General features: G+C 38.9%; 1 protein-coding gene across 2 annotated transcripts in view; it reads left to right on the top strand.

Annotated features, from left to right (window-relative positions):
• The first annotated feature begins 6,838 nt into the window (after nucleotides 1-6,838).
• Nucleotides 6,839-15,751, top strand: part of SECISBP2L (SECIS binding protein 2 like) — a 31,702-nt gene continuing 22,789 nt past the window's right edge. For both annotated transcript variants that reach the window (XM_075506090.1, XM_075506089.1), the window contains exon 1: nucleotides 6,839-7,037. In XM_075506090.1, coding sequence (XP_075362205.1) covers nucleotides 7,020-7,037 — 18 coding nt within the window. In that variant the 5' untranslated portion in view covers nucleotides 6,839-7,019. The remainder of the gene's footprint in view (nucleotides 7,038-15,751) is intronic.

Genomic DNA, 15,751 nt, shown 5'->3' with positions numbered 1-15,751 from the left:
CCCAAATGTTTGATTGTATTGTAGTCCCTTCAGAGCTGCTATTCAAGTCCTGAAGTCCTACCACATAGTTGGCACATGCCTTTCATGGCCTAAGATTTTGGGATCATCAGATCCATTTAAAATATAGAGATGCAGTGTTGACCACAGCAACTTTTCTTCCTGTAGCAGTTTGTCTGGAGCTGACAGAAAAATTCTCTTGCAGGTCTCAGAAATGTAGAAGAAATTTTGTAGGGTCACTTATTCCGTAACTGAAAGTACTCTATTTTAAACCTGAGGGTATGGTGTAATGGTGCACAAAGCAGTGCCACACACAGTCATTGTTATAGTAGAAGGAAAAGTATGTATGTAGAGCAATTAAGACAACCCCAAAAATAATGGAAAAGCCTAATAAATGACACATGTCCATCACATACATGCAAGACAGTGTGGTAAACTCAATGTTCTAGGGCAGGATTTAAATTGGTAACAGTGTATAATTAAATAGGATAAAATTAACTTTCATCTGAAGGATAGTTATGTCCCTTAGAAAATTATTTTGCTCTGCAGTTGTCAAAACAAGTGATTTTTTTTTTTTCCCTAGCGTTTACACAGTAAAACTTAATGTGTTGCATGAGTAGCATGATGCTGAATCTTGGGTGAGCATTCCTCCTTCACTGATGCATATTTGTACCAATAGGTGTTTCTAATTTATCCACTTACTTAAAATAATAGTAAAATATGAATATAAATTGAACTTAGTTTTTAAGCAAAGGCAAAGTTTTTTCCTTCATAAAATCTGTAGATAACATTTACTAATGCACACTGTTTGTATTTTGTTTATGGTGCTGTGATGTATAACATAGTCTTTACTTTGAAAATTCCACTAAGATCTAGTGATGTGAAATTGAACTTAATAATACTGCACAGTAATTGGAACCCTTCTATACAGATCCAGAGACTTTAATTTGGATAGCCAGTCTTGCAAGGTTCTTCTTCCCATGGGGTCAGGGGACAGTGACAGCTATTTCAGCATGTTTCCTTTCTCTGCCATTTCCTGCCACCCTTGCTGTGGGAAGGAACAACTAGTCTCTTCTTTTAAAGGACGGGGAAAAAGAACTGTGTGTAAACTTAGTATTGCTTAAAAAAAAAAAAGTCATCTTGACTTTGTTGTAACTGATGTAACCTTTCCCATCCCAACTATGTCTGTTGGGGAGGCATGTTTGGATTTTTCACGAAGGAAATGGGAATACTGCAGTAAATCTTGTCCTGTTCAGCTAGTCCCCTAGTTTTACCTTTTTGTTGTGAAGGACTAATTGTAGTAGGACTAGTCCAACTAGTGAAGGACTATTAGTTTCAATAGTGAAGGCTAGCAATGTGGTTTTTAGACCGAAAAAGTGTCAGTCTACCTCTGATAAATTCTTGTGTTTTGACATACTGTAGCTCTTACTCATGCGTACAGTGCCTTAGCATCTGTGCTCTAGGCACATAATGAAGATGTATATAATCCCTAAGGGATTCTACCCTTTTCTGAGTTCTCATAATTCTTAACCTGGAAGATGAGAATTGTCTGCAGGGAAATACAGAGGAGCTGTGTTGTCATACAACTGCAGCAGAAATCGCTAATAGTTGCTATAGTCCGCTTAGTCCCTGGTAGATCTGCCTCTGGTGTCATTTCTACCACCTCAGGAAAAGTGAACAAGCAGTTGAAGGAAAAGGGTGAATTAATTTTTTTCAAATAACATTATTGCACTGCAGGTTGTTCAAGAAGTGTTAAGCAGCCGCACTACATTCTCCAATCTAGATTCCAATCATTAATTTCTGCAGTTGTCATTAATTGTCAGAGCCACACTTTTCACTTTTTGCATTTTGTTTTTATACACCTTTTGTTGCTGTTGGTACGAGACAAACTGGCACCTTAGCTAGTACTAGTAACAACTGTTTGCAAAAGAACATTTTAATGGCTGTCGTAATCTTATGTAAGATTACAATAGTGATTAAGCTGTGTATACATAAACCCCTGTTTTAAGTTGCTGGCAGCTTATGCATTAAAACTGAACACCATGCAAATGAAATCTGGAAGAATGCGGGTGCTACGTCTGCACACATTTTAGATTTTTTAAATTATTATTTATCAAACATACTTTGGAGGAATGCATTCTTTTCTCATCTCAAAGTTCTTCTCTAATGGATTGGATCTGAAACCATGATGTAGTGAGGACTTAGTTTTCCTTTCATTTTAAATAGGCTTAAAATATATTGAACAAAAAAAAAGAAAACAGAAAAAAGGCAAGGCAGCTGAAACGCACCTGGCAGAATAATATAATGAAGGTATTTGAATTGTAGTCTGTAAATAAACACTGTGATTTTTGTAATTACTCAAAAGTTGTCAGCTGTAAAACAGTATGTCTGTATTTGAAGATTGTATTTTCACATTTACTTTTTTTTTTGAGAGGTGGTGAATTAATTTACTTGAGCAGGAACTGTGTATGTATGTATGAAGAGTAAAATGACATCACTCTGGACAGTACCCCTTGCTTTCTCGAAAATACAGCAGTTATTTGAACTAAATTTCCATATATAGATGTTAATACTGACTTTAAAAATAAAATTTTAGCTGTCAATTTTTTTCAAAGCGCTAAAAATGTTTTAGAAGCAGATTAGAGAACTAGATAAAATACTACATTGCAGCTAGTTACAGTTAAGTGTTAATGAAGATATTGACAGAAAGGATTATTGCTGCCTGAAATGCTTCTAAATCTGTGGAAAGGTAGATTGCAAACTGCATCTGCATTATAATAATTGCATGTTTAGCACTAAATTTTAGATGTAATAACTGTAAGCATTGCAGTAAGAGTAAAGGCTAATCCCTCCCTGGCCTTATTACAAAGAGTTGCAAGGCAGGATCTGTCCTGGTTGGCTCTACTGCCTCTTTGCAGCTGCTCTCAGTGGGAATACAGGGCTCACTCTGGCTGCTGCCAGGTAATAATCTCATGTTGCTGTCAGAATCGTGATTCTCAGATTTGTGGACTAATTCCCAGCTCACCTTCCCATTTTGGTTGCAGTATGTTCCCTGTTGGCATCTCCCCTTAGCTGCCTGTGCAGGATGCTACATGTCGCATTTCCCCACATCAGATACAAATGTTTATTTGCCAGGATATACTTTGCTTTTGGTACTTGTCTTTTTCTAGAATTATGCTGAAGATTTTAGTCCGAGTCCAGTGAAACTGCCATTTTGGAGTCGGCTTCATTCCTGCTGCCTCTTCCACTTGCTCACTGTGGCAGCCTCCAAACCAGCTAGTGTTGTTGTGTTCCACATTCACACGGTGCTGCCATGGAGCTCAGTCACAGCCTGCTTAGACCTCGGGGGTGGAGGGGGGTGTTACTGAGCAACCCTTATTGTATACTTCCATGCCAGTACGATTAAGTTTATATGTATGTTCAGCTTGCAATGTAAGAAGCTGCCTTGATTTCAGTGAGACGTGCTTAATCGCATCCTTACATGTTTTGAAGACTTTTTACCCATTAGATGTAAATAGAGCCTATGTAAGTAGAGAGTGTGCATAGCCACACATATGCTGTTAGGTTTTCTTGTAATCCTGTGATTTTAATTCTGAATACAGTCATTACCAAGTGCCTTTCCATACTGCTGAGATATTTTGATTTAGACTCATTTTTATTTTTGTGTTGACCTAGATTTTCTTCTTCATTTGCTCGGTGTCCTCCATTGCATTCAGGAAGGATATCTCCACTACCTAGCAGATGTAGCAGTAAACCCACCAGCTTATTAGCAAAATTGGAGTCAGCACCCGCTAGGTTCAAGCATCAGTTTTGCTTCAAACCTATTCACTTATTTACTCCATGTTGCAATAAAAAAGTAGCAATAATTGTTTACAAACTGCCAGATTTGAGAACTGGACCCTTAGGACTGAATATTCAAAACCAGCTACTGCAATTACCAGTGTGTTTAGATTGAACAGGGTTTTAAAAAAAATTTTATGGCTTACTTAAGGACTGTAACGCTGTTGAGTTCTCTTGCACAACACTCGATCAAGATGATGATGATGTAACCAGATATCCTGGCATAGTTGTGATAGCTGTGGATAGAGGATCTAACATAACTGGTTCTGAGTGCTTTGGTGTGTTTTTGGTGATAATACAGAGTTAAATTTTATGGGAGACTTGAGTTCTTTTCACCCGAGTGGCCACTCAGGTCACCCAGCATGACTTTCTGTATTATGCATATTGTATAGATTTATGTAGATCTGATGTCTATTTAATCACTGCCCAATTTAGCTCTTAGAACTTCTTTTTATTGTTGTTTAAGTATGCATAACAGCCCTTTCAAGTGTGACCTTTCTGTTGGTATGTATCTTGGGAACAAAAGAAGGATTTCATAATGAACAGCCTTGCCATAATGAGTCATTATTTTTTAAAAATACAGCAACTATCTTAAGCAAATGTCATCATATATATTCCGTGGTCAGCACCAATTTGGACAAATTAAGCTGCATTCCACACTAAAATGCTGGTGTGCTAATACAAGACGACAATTGTTCTAGTTGTTTCAGTGGGATTTTTTCACTGTTTTCTGTCCAGTCAGGCAAGTTCTCCCACATTACTTGGGAGATGAAAAGTGACTAGGTTTTAAATAAATCAACCTAATTTTGCACAAATAAGCATAACACATTCAACTATGGGGAATAAAATAAATTTCACTCAGTAGAGATTTGTTGTTTGATTTATGGAGATTAAGTTTAGGTGGCTTATTTTATGTTTCATAATTATTTATCTGTAGATTTACATCTTGTATTTAAGTTCATCAATGACTGATGAAATGCTGTTCAATTGCATCAGCTGAAAGCTCTTGATATAACCAGCTTAATCCCAAGTTTTACTTCTGTGACTTATTGTGTTGAAATAACAAATGTCATTGTGTAAAAGCCCCTGGGAACGTAACATCATAACCTCAAATTAATCTGTGTTACTACCTTGAAATGGCTTCCTAGGGTTATGAACACTTGTGTTAGTTCTGCTGACCCTTGAATCTCATCAAGAAAAGTGCTGGGATACAGAAGTGCACATAAAGCGTACAACTGCTGCAGCTTTTCCAGTTAAGATGAAGTTTCTGTATCAGAGTGCTGCAGCAGCCCTCCTGTTCTCATCATTTGTAGTAAAACACTGTCCTCACTGAAGTTAACAGAAATCCTATAGTTAAATTTAATGGGGATTACAACTTCACCCTCTTCCTTTCCCATACGATCCATGGGATCTATGATTTTGCTGGCTGCAACCCCATGAAAACTTAAGTCACAGAACATAAGTAACGTTGCAGACATCTAGGCAAAAGTTACACTTAGGTGGTGATCCTGCTCATGTGGATGGAATAGCACAGCAGGCAGTGACAGTCTGCACACGTTCTCTGTTCGTGTCATCTGTTTGCAAGATGAGATCTTACTGTGCAATGTCATAGCCATCTTCATAATACCATGTTACATATGAAGTTTTAGTGAAGAGCAACTTTTAAGAAAATACAAAGGTATTACATGGATTAATCAAAGAAATAATTTTTTTATAAGGTAGAACAAATTGTTACATAGCACAATGAATGTAGATCTGGACAGATTAAATAATTATAAAATAAAGGTTAAATCTAGGAAGTTCTAGCAAGATAGCTCTGTAGAGACATTTTTGGTAGTTTTATCTCTGTCAAATTCAGACATAGGCTTGCTTACTTTTTCCCTTAACTCAGCCATTTATTCCTCACAAGAACCTCTGTCAAGCAGAAACTGCTTCTTGTATTAATACATTTTATAAATATATTTTACCTGGAAGTGCTCAAGAGTCTGCTCCAGAATATCCTTTGCATTTTTCTTTTACAAAGGTACTTTCTCTAGTTCTACTTTTTTTTTTCCCTTGCCATGATTTAGGAACGTTGATAAAACATTATCAACCAAGTTGTAAATATATCATGCTTGATTTCCATTAAACCCAAGGCAACAGACATCTTAGCTTAATGAAATGTAGGAACATTACATATCGAACATGTGTATGGGAGCATACGTTGTTACGCAGCACCGGCTCTTACGCTCTTTTCCCATCCCCCACAGTCTCATGGACTTTGCTGGCATTACTCACGCTAATTACACACGAGTTAAACCCAGGGCAGCAAAATAAATAAAAGAAGCGTCATACAAGCTGTGCCAAACCCCACGACTTAAAATTTCCCTCCTCTCATGGTAGTGACCCGCTCACCACGCACACCGGCCGACGGAGTTCAGCTGCTGGGGCTGGGCTGGCTGCACGAAGGGCCGGCGGCAGCGCCAGGCCGCGGCGGGTCCGGCCCGTGAGCCGCCTCACCGCCCGGCCCTGCGCTCCAGACGCTTGTGCGACATTTTTGGATTTCTGCCTCTAAATAAATCACAGATTTTTTTTTTCGATGTTCCAGATAATTTCAAGGGCATCGTCGGCCTGAGATTCCCCCGACACCGCCTCTGAGGAGACCGGGCCCCGCAATGCACCTGCCGCCCTCACACGCCGCAGGCAGAAGCGCCGCGTACGCGGCAACCTCCGGCAGAGGGAATAACACGGCCCCGCTCCCCATTTATTTTTGACGATTTCTTTAATGTTTAAGGCAAAGCCTCGCTCGTTTTCGGGTGTCCAGAACACGGCCCGGCGAGCCACCGGGAAAGGGACGCCCGCCACAACCGCCACCCGTGAGAGAGGGGTGAGCGCCCCCGCCGCCGCTTGCGCGAAGGCGTTCCGCGCGGCTTGGGCCCGCCCGGCTTCCGTCCCAGATGATCCGTCCCAGATGGTCCCTCCCCGCCGCCCTCGCCCCGCCGCCGCCGTCCCCCCTCCCCTCCCCTCCCTTCCCCGCCCCCGGCCGTGGCGTAGCCGCGCTCGGTTTCCGTGATAGCTGCGAGCGGGGCCAGCGTCGCTCTGGGTGTGTGCGGGAGCCCAGCGGGGGAAGCGAGCGCTATGGAGGAGGCGGCTGGGACTCTCCGCCGTCCTTATTAGAGCCACCGCCCAGCCCAGCTGGAGCCATGGACAAAGCCGACAAGGTGCGGGGGGCGGGCTCGGCGCTGAGGAGACCGTAAACAGCTGTGGCGGGAGGGGTGCAGCGACGCCCCGGCGCCGCGGTGAGGGAGGGGAGCGAGCGGCTGGGTGGGGAGAGGAGGGGAGCGCTGGGGCGGCGGCCCGTTTCTGTCAGGCCCGTCCCGTCAGGCAGCGGCTCCGGGCCGCCGAGCGGAGGGGCGGGGCGCGGCCCGCGGCCTGCCGAGGCCGGTGGTGGCTCGGGGGAGGACGGATACCGGTCGTGGGGGGGGGGCCGCCGTACCTTCCCGCCGAAGAAGGGCCCCCAGGAGGCTTGAGACGGGGCGTTTTCAAGGGTGGAAGCGGGAGCTCGGCGTGTGTTTGCCGGGCTGGTAACGCGGCCGCCGTCCCCTCTCCCGGGGCGGGAGGCTGGGCGCTGGCCTCCTGCGAGAGGCATCAGGCCGTGCCCGTCCCCAGCCCTTGTAGAGCCTGGGCTTGGTCTGTCTGGGCGAACCGGAAAGCTGTGAGCATCTCCTCTTGGTATTCGCAAAGGGATGTCAAGCTCCGCTTTGGCCTTCTCCCTCCTATTCCTTCCGGCTTTGTTTCAAGCTTAGGGAATAATTGCAGTTAGTGACATTTAATTTAAACCTGCCTGGTCACTAGAAAAGAGTTTTACAGACTTGAACTTTGCAACATGAGAGACGTGTCACTCTTGTTTAAATACTGTAAATACAGGGTTCACGTTGAAGTTTTCAGTGTTAGGACATAGCTGATGGTCTCAGCTTGTTAGCTGAGTGGGAAAGAGTTGGGGATAGCTTGCTAACTCTACAAGTCACTATTTTTTTTCTTCAACATTTAACTTGGCTTTGTCAAGGTAATCAGGTTGCATTATTTTATTATTCTTAAGACCCTTCAAACTGTAGGTATGAAGAAGCTTAAGCTGGGACTTAAGAGTTCATATGATTTGTTACATATGTGCAATAAAATATTTCATCATCAGGAGGTAGTTCTGAAAGATAATCTGAAATGAATGTTACCATCTAGAACAGCCTGATCTTACTTCTAAGCTGCTGTTGCAGCAGAATGTGTTGAAAATTCATGAATTATTGCTTTTTTTTTTTATAGTTTTCAGCTTTGGCATCTCCAGGGGTTCTAATAGGAGGGTTAATCAATAAAATAACACAAGCTCCTGTAGCACAGTAGATAGTGAGTCATATGCACTCTGTAAAGATACTGCTTTTCATTTTATACATATGTCTAAGGAAGTTAGTGAACAGTGTCTCTTATTACAGTATGGCTCCCACTGTGTCTTTCTTGCCAGGCTTTCTGGTGTGATAATGATTTTAAATTAACTTTTTTCATGCTTTCTTATTTGCCTTCATGTAGAAAAGCTGACCTTATTCTGTAAAATGTACATTAGTCTAGTCTGTTGTACTTTTTGTTTTAAAATCTTGGGGTTTGTTGTGTGGGGTTTTTTCACCCTTTTGGTTCATCTGTAGTTAGTAGTGCAGTACCCTTGTGAAATATTTATTCCTTGTTGCTTGAGCTCTTTGTTACCAGAGGTTCACACACATGCCCCTATCAAACCATTCTCTTTTTATTTGTTGGGAATAACTCATGAAAGCTGAGAATCATTGTGTTATTCACAGTGTAAAGTGTTGACTCTGTATGATTATCTTAACTAAGTGCAATATTTCAACTTGGAGGTGCAGGTAAGCTCTTTGAAGCAGGAACCATCTTCTTGTTTATTCTGTTTGCAGCCTATCTAGTCCTGTTGGTTCCTTATCCAACAGTAAGGCTTCTAGGCAGACAAATAATTAATACCTGATGAGTTTCTAAAATTATTCAACTATCTTGTTGCTTTTGTGTTCTCATTATACAGTAGCATCTTGATTAGGAGCTCCCTAAATGCTTTGGGTTTGAACCTTTTGTGCTGTAAGAATTGAATGTAATCTCCTTTACCAGTGTAAGTGTTTGGTAAAGTTGCATCAGGTTTGGGTGCTGTTCCATCTTTTCTTTGATTTGGGTTCATTTCTGCAGCTGTATTGCATGGCATCTGATAAATGAATATTAAAGCATGCAGATGTGTGTTAACAGTACTTAACTTCTTCTCCCCTTTCCATCAGAATACTGTCTTAGCCACAGTATGGTAACTGTACATGCTGATAGGAATAATTACTGTGGAATTCAAATACGAGGGAGCAGGAATATTGTGCTATGTTTAAAGTATAGTATTTCAAAAGAAAAGGGAGATCGCAAATGCTTTTGATGGGGAGTGTATTTGAACAGAGTTTTGTGGTGTTGGCTCAGTAAATCAGCACAAGATGTCATGCACCAAGAACATTTGGACACCTAAATGACAAAAAGCAGTCACTTGTAGATAGCCCTTCAGGTGTCCGTTACTTAAATTCTGCTATGACTGTGCTTGTTATAATATGCTTAGTGATATTTTGGCAGCTGACGTAGAAGAAAACATAATAAAGCTGTTTAATTATTTTATGATAGGACGTGTTGTGATTTTTGTAGTGGGTGTGGAAGTTTACTTCTGTCTGTGCCAGAACTGAAACTGTTCCCATTAAAATGTGTATGGGTTTCAGCAGTTAAGTGTAGGTTATTTCCCTACAAGAGATAAAACTCAGCACGTGACCTCTGGCACTCTTTCTATTGAAGCTGATTGTGGTAGAAAACTAAAGAGAAACAACTTCCCCTCTCAAAGGTATTGCTGGGCTTTCATTTTTCTAAGTGTTATACGTTTGTCTTGCCCTGTGATTAAGACATTTGGTTCCATTAGTGCAGTTGAGAAATCAGGTGAAGTTGCAAAATTGGTGATCTTTGTTTTGTATTAGTATTGCTTAAAGACAGCCTGTTCTGCTTGCCTCTACTATTCTTGACTGTTCAACAGTTGGCTTGATAATATGCTTGCCACAGAATTAGATCTAGATCAATGTTTTGTGCTCTTTATCCTATCCAATTTCCTTCAGTGTTTCTTACCCATGACAGAATTTTCAACTAAGGCAAACTGGAAAAGGTCAGTTTTCCTGTGCTATATGTTTTGCGTGTTACTTTCTTGTGAAACTTGAAAGTGCAGAAGAATTTGGGGTTTGTGAGAGTGTTATTATAGAACATGTTCTTCAGCGAATTTAAATGTTATCAATATGATAGATGAACATCTTAAATTTGTGATCAAAAAGTTATCATTGACTTGTTTGTGGAGATGAGAAAGCTGATTTACATGAATGGTTTGTATTGATACTTTTAGTACATAGGCTACAAAGCACTCAAATATTACTACTTCACATTGATAGTGTGAGTTTAGAAGTTTGGATGTACAGTTAAATGCTGTAAACAAGATAAGTGAAGAGGATCCTCTTGGTAGCTTTTTTGGTCTTTGGACAATCTTTGTAACTGTAAATATTAAATTTTATTTTTCCCCCTTTTTTCTACAATATTCTGGTCTTGAGTTTAAACATGCCAACTTGTCATGTTGTGCCACTTGCTCACTTTCTACATATATGTACAAATTTTAAAACTTAGCTTTGTTATATTCTAAGCACGGTACTTTCTTCTGTGAAAGGGAAGAGAATTATGCATGGCTCCCTTCTTATGAGCTGAGGGAAAAGGGAAAGACTAACTTCATAGTGTATTTGCTTTAAGTGTTGCATTGAAATTACTATGTTTAATCTAAATAGAGAGGATTAAATTTTGTGTTTTGTTAAATGGCCTGCTGCTGGTGTTTCCAGTTGGACTGCATATTTACCATTCCTGAAGTATCTGTCCCTTGGAAGCACCTAATTATAGAAACAATGACTTCTATATTTGTAAAGTTTCTCTTGAAATAGATGAAATGTGACCTGTCTTACTACTAAAATAACTTTTAAATTATGAAATCCAAAATTCAGAAGCAGGATTGTTTTTCTAAAGAAAAAAAAAAGTTTTGAGCTATGTTTTTATCTTACATTTGTGATGAGACTTCTTGTTTCCAGACTTTGAGACAGTAAAACAGCTGATTTTATTATAGCCCTCTGAAATGTGGCATCTGTGTCTATTTTGTCACCCTGTAAATGGTAAGATTGATATCCAAGTGTTCTCTTCTAAAAGAGCAAGCTGACAGAGATCCTATTTAATGGAAAACGCTGGATGACATTAAGCTACAATGAACAAAAACTTTTCTAAGATTAACATACAGTGCTATAACTATAGGACAAAGTTTACCAGTCTGTTCCTGCTTGTGTCATCTTCTGTCTTTGCAGCTGTTGATGACTACAGTAGCTTTTATATAGGAAACAAAGGATCGCTTCAGTATATATGCTGTCTTGAAAGAGTTGTAATTGTTGGACTGAAATATGTAATGAGCTAGTGCAAAACATTTTGTAAATTGAAACGAGGGATATCTACAAAAGAGACTTCTGTACAAATCTTGGTTTCTTTTGAAGGGGTGTGCTTCCATTAATAGGCAACTGATTGAAAATCTGATGTTTCAGCATGGCTTAAATTTATATATATTTAGAATTGAGTTTGGTTGTCAAATGTCAATATCAATAAAGCTTTGTTTAGCTTTGTGATGTGAAAGGTTGAATAAACATGAAAAAGTTGCACTCCAAAATAAAATTAAGTTTGGTCTTGCAATGTTTGCCTTTAGATTGCCTGATCAAAACATGTATTACTTTATATTAACTATTTAGAGTCTGATGCTGCATTTACTGATGTCAGTGGCGAAGTGCTAGTTTTTTAGTGGATGCAGGCTAGAATAGATCTCAATACTGTGAGAGCAATTAGAGCATAAATTAGTATCACAAGTGCTCTGTTGTAAGGATTCGGAAAAGTATAGGAACCTTCCCCCAAATTCTTTAGCGTTTGAGAAATCTTTCTTGTCTAATTCTTTTTGTTTGCTTGTGGTTACAAACCAGTGGCATGATCAGTCCTGTTAGTTCTGTTCATCTGCACTTGTCCTTCCAATTGTACTGTGTGGATGGAGTCTTTGAGGAATTGCATTCATACTATTTGCATGCACTTTGATTTATGCACTTAGTATTTGCTTCTGAAACAAAATGCTATTTAAAAAACGATCTCGTCTCTTATTCTGGAGTTTACTTCAGTTGTCATTGGTTGCATTTTCCACTGAGCCTCAAGCATGTCAGCATGGTATTAAAAAACAAAACAACAAACTGTTTTGTTTGGCATTATTATTTCTGTATCTGGCCAAAGAAGCACAGAGACAACCTGTTAAAAGAAAGAAGAAGTCTCAGTTGGAGATATTTTTTGCTTGTTCAGTGCAATGAGAAATTAGCAGCACCTTTACTTACTACTAAATTGATTATTCTTTTCTTTTGCTTTTTGTTTCACTTTCTCTTCTTATACTCTTAAGGGAATATTATTTCTGTTGTTCTGACAACGTATTATGAGCCAGGAGACCTAAAATGCCATTTATTAAAAAGAGGAGTTACTTTGCTGTCTATCTTCACCAACCCTTCCTCCTAGCCAAGGAAACTGTAGTCCTAAAAAATCTGCTTAGGTAACTTTGGGCAAATTACTTAGCATTGCTATTTTGTTTCCCTCACGTGTCAAATGAAACCACTAGCCATCTGTGAAATGTACTGAAATGTCTGGATCATCACACTGGAGAGTTAGTTCTGTTTATATTTTGGTTTGGTTAGCAGTCTGACCTGACTTAGTACAATTGTTTCCCCTTTTTGCTTTAAGTTTAATAAAGTTTAGTGTCCTCATCTGAAGACACATCCTATGTAAAAAGGAACTTTTAAGTACGGTAGAGGGACTGCTAAAATACAGTAAGGAAGCAGTATGTTGAAGTTAATTTTGTTTAATTGGTAATAATACACTTGAGCTGTCTTTCTGTTTTCTACCCTGAAGTGGAAATGGGACCTTGTTGTCTAATGAAATGTATCAGTTGTGCTGAGGATTGCTTGTATTATGCTTGCAAAATGATTTTGAAACACCTGTATTAAGGTTTTTAAGTTTTCAGTTGCTATTCTGGTGAGTTAGCATATATATATAAATAGTACCTACAAAACAAAATGTAAAATTTAGAAACAGAGTTTTACCCTAAATTCTTCTTTTTGCTGAAACAAGTTTCTTGGAAGCATTAAAAAAAAAAAACAACTCCACAAACCAAACAAACCTGTAGGTACAGATTAAATTGCACAAGAAAACAGTGTTTAAGGTATAATGCACGTAAAGATTTCTGAAACGCAGTTTTGATTCCTTTAAATAGCAGACACTGTCAAAGTTCTGTATGCAAAGAAAGAAATTAACTTTCAAATACACCCATATGTGTTTATGATTACGGGTTATGCTGTATCCTTATTTTATGATTACGGGTTATGGTGTATCCTTATTTTACCACTATAAGTAAGCTAGATATGTTATGAGCCATACGGAAAATGGTAATTAAATATATCAGCCAATTGCTCTCTCATAGCAATAGTTAATCATTACCTGTATAACAGACTGGGCAACAGGAAAGGAAACATTAAAGTTGTGCTTCTAGTTTGGGCATCTCCTAGTTGTTTGAACCTAGCAAAATCAAGCGGAATAATTGAAATAAAATTTTCCTAAAATTGTCAAATTACATAAGTGTTGTGGGTTTTTTTTAATAAATTTAAAAAAAAAAACACAACAAAACTTAAAAGATTTATAATTCTATTTTTATTGGAAAGATTTAAATAAATCAAATTTTATCCAAAATACTTGCATGGGAAAGTAAGGTAGGGATTATCTTTGCAAACTGATAAGAAATACTTTGCTATGGCAGGCTTGCTGATGGGAGTCATTCGGCTCCTGCTTTGATTGGTTATATCTCCTTTTTTTAATACTTGATGTGAAGGACTGTTCTCTCATAATACTAATAATGAATATAATACAATATCGCAAAAATCATTGTAAGAGACAGTTCTGTAAGTGACTTGCCATTAAGGAATGACTTTTGTATTTCCACATCAATCTCCCAAAATAATACAGGGAAAGAGCAGACAGCCAGACAGGAAAGACCTTTAAAACAGGGAATCTTGTTCCAGCCTGAATCACAAGTAAAATGTTTTGACTATTTTCTGAGCTAGTACCAGGGTGGTTTATAATTAGTATCATGGCTAAAGTTCAGTTGACGTGTTGCTTGGAGATAGTGACCAGCAGATTAGGAATAGTTGTTTGAAAGTTTTCAGTGCTTCATTAAGAATACCATATTTGTAAAGCACTCATCCTAGTTTTGCTGTTGAATTTTCTATGGATGAGACAGCCTTGGTGTGTTCTTTTAATGTTTATGCCATCTGGTTTTGTAGGCCAGCCCACAACTGAATCTATTCTTACGCAAATATTTTTGCCTGGCAATCTTGAAATAGCATGAAAAAAACCCTCTTAGTTTTCAGGGAGGGATTTGAGTGTCGGTATTTCTGCAATTTATTACATGGTTGCTGTACGTAAGCACTTGACAATTTTATTTCATTTTTTTTTTTTAATGAAAAATGTTTATCCCCATAGTGCTGTGTGTTGGGGAGAATGCCTTGGAGTTTTGCAGAGGGTAGATGAGCAAGTCACCCGGCAGCTGAGGGATGTGCCTGAGGTCAGAGAGGAAGCTCTGCGTAGAGCAGGGTGTTTGATTTGTGTGGTGCAAGTTGGGTGCTGCTGCTCTAACTGCACCACAGCTTTTCCTGTGAATGTAATGTCAGGAATTGAAAGAGAGTTAACGTAGAAGGAGGGAATGTTCACCTGGTACCTAATGATCCAGAAATGCGTTTAATATTAAGGTGATTGTTCCACTGTAATGCAGACCTTGGTGCACCTGCTGTGCAACAATACTTCTGTTTTGGTGCTTGTAGTCATAAGCATTTTCAGAACAGTCATTAATAACCACTTTTTTGGATGGGGATAGTGTATCTTATCACTTGCTAAGACATACTTTTTCCCCCCCTGCCACTCTAGTTCCACTTTTATGCTTTTATTTTTTTAGATGTTTTGTTTTCCTTTTTTTGATTGCTGCTAAAATTTCAGGTCTCTTATGCTACAATTCTATCTGTAGTGAAATGTAATAAATAAATGTAGATAGCAGATTTCTAATAAATAAATGTAGATAGCACAGACTCATTTTGTTGGAAGGGACATCTCTGCTTTCCCAGCACACTTTGACAAGTCCAAAGACAGAGAAGCTTCTCAAGAAATGGTTAAAAATAATCACGGACTCTATACTTCATGATTTTTGCTTTTTTCCCCATTTTGTATCATTTTTTTTAATGCTCAGTTCAATTATAAACAAGCTTTTGCCTTGGTCACTGTGGTTTGCAGAATGTCCTACCATCACAGTTGTTAACCTGAGATCAAAGTTATATCCTTAATACTTGCAGGCATGCTGCAGACAAGGGTATCCTATCCTAAACAGTGTTTCACTTGGAAAGCTTCCTCCTGTGTTTATAAAGTTCATTTTTAGTGAGGTGCACAGTATTTGGAAAAAGTGGGCAATGTTTAAATAGAAAATATTTGGTGAACTGATGTTTACAGGAGATGGCTAATGGTGAAATTTGAGCTAATACTGCAGCTAATAGTGCATAAAATCTCATGAAAGAAGTATGAATTAGCAAATTTGATAATGGAAGGATAAAAATAAAAATGGAGGCAGACACTTTGTCTATAATAACACTTTTTGTAGGAAAAGTTTGATTCCACTTGTACAAGTCATCCTAATAGCTGTTACAGAATTACTGCCTTCACAGTTACTTAGTTTGGGTGTCATATTTGG

The sequence above is a fragment of the Mycteria americana genome, chromosome 6, assembly GCF_035582795.1.
Source record: "Mycteria americana isolate JAX WOST 10 ecotype Jacksonville Zoo and Gardens chromosome 6, USCA_MyAme_1.0, whole genome shotgun sequence".
Classification (NCBI taxonomy): domain Eukaryota; kingdom Metazoa; phylum Chordata; class Aves; order Ciconiiformes; family Ciconiidae; genus Mycteria; species Mycteria americana.
Note: the sequence above shows the minus strand (reverse complement) of the source record. Positions and strands in the feature narration are given on the sequence as shown.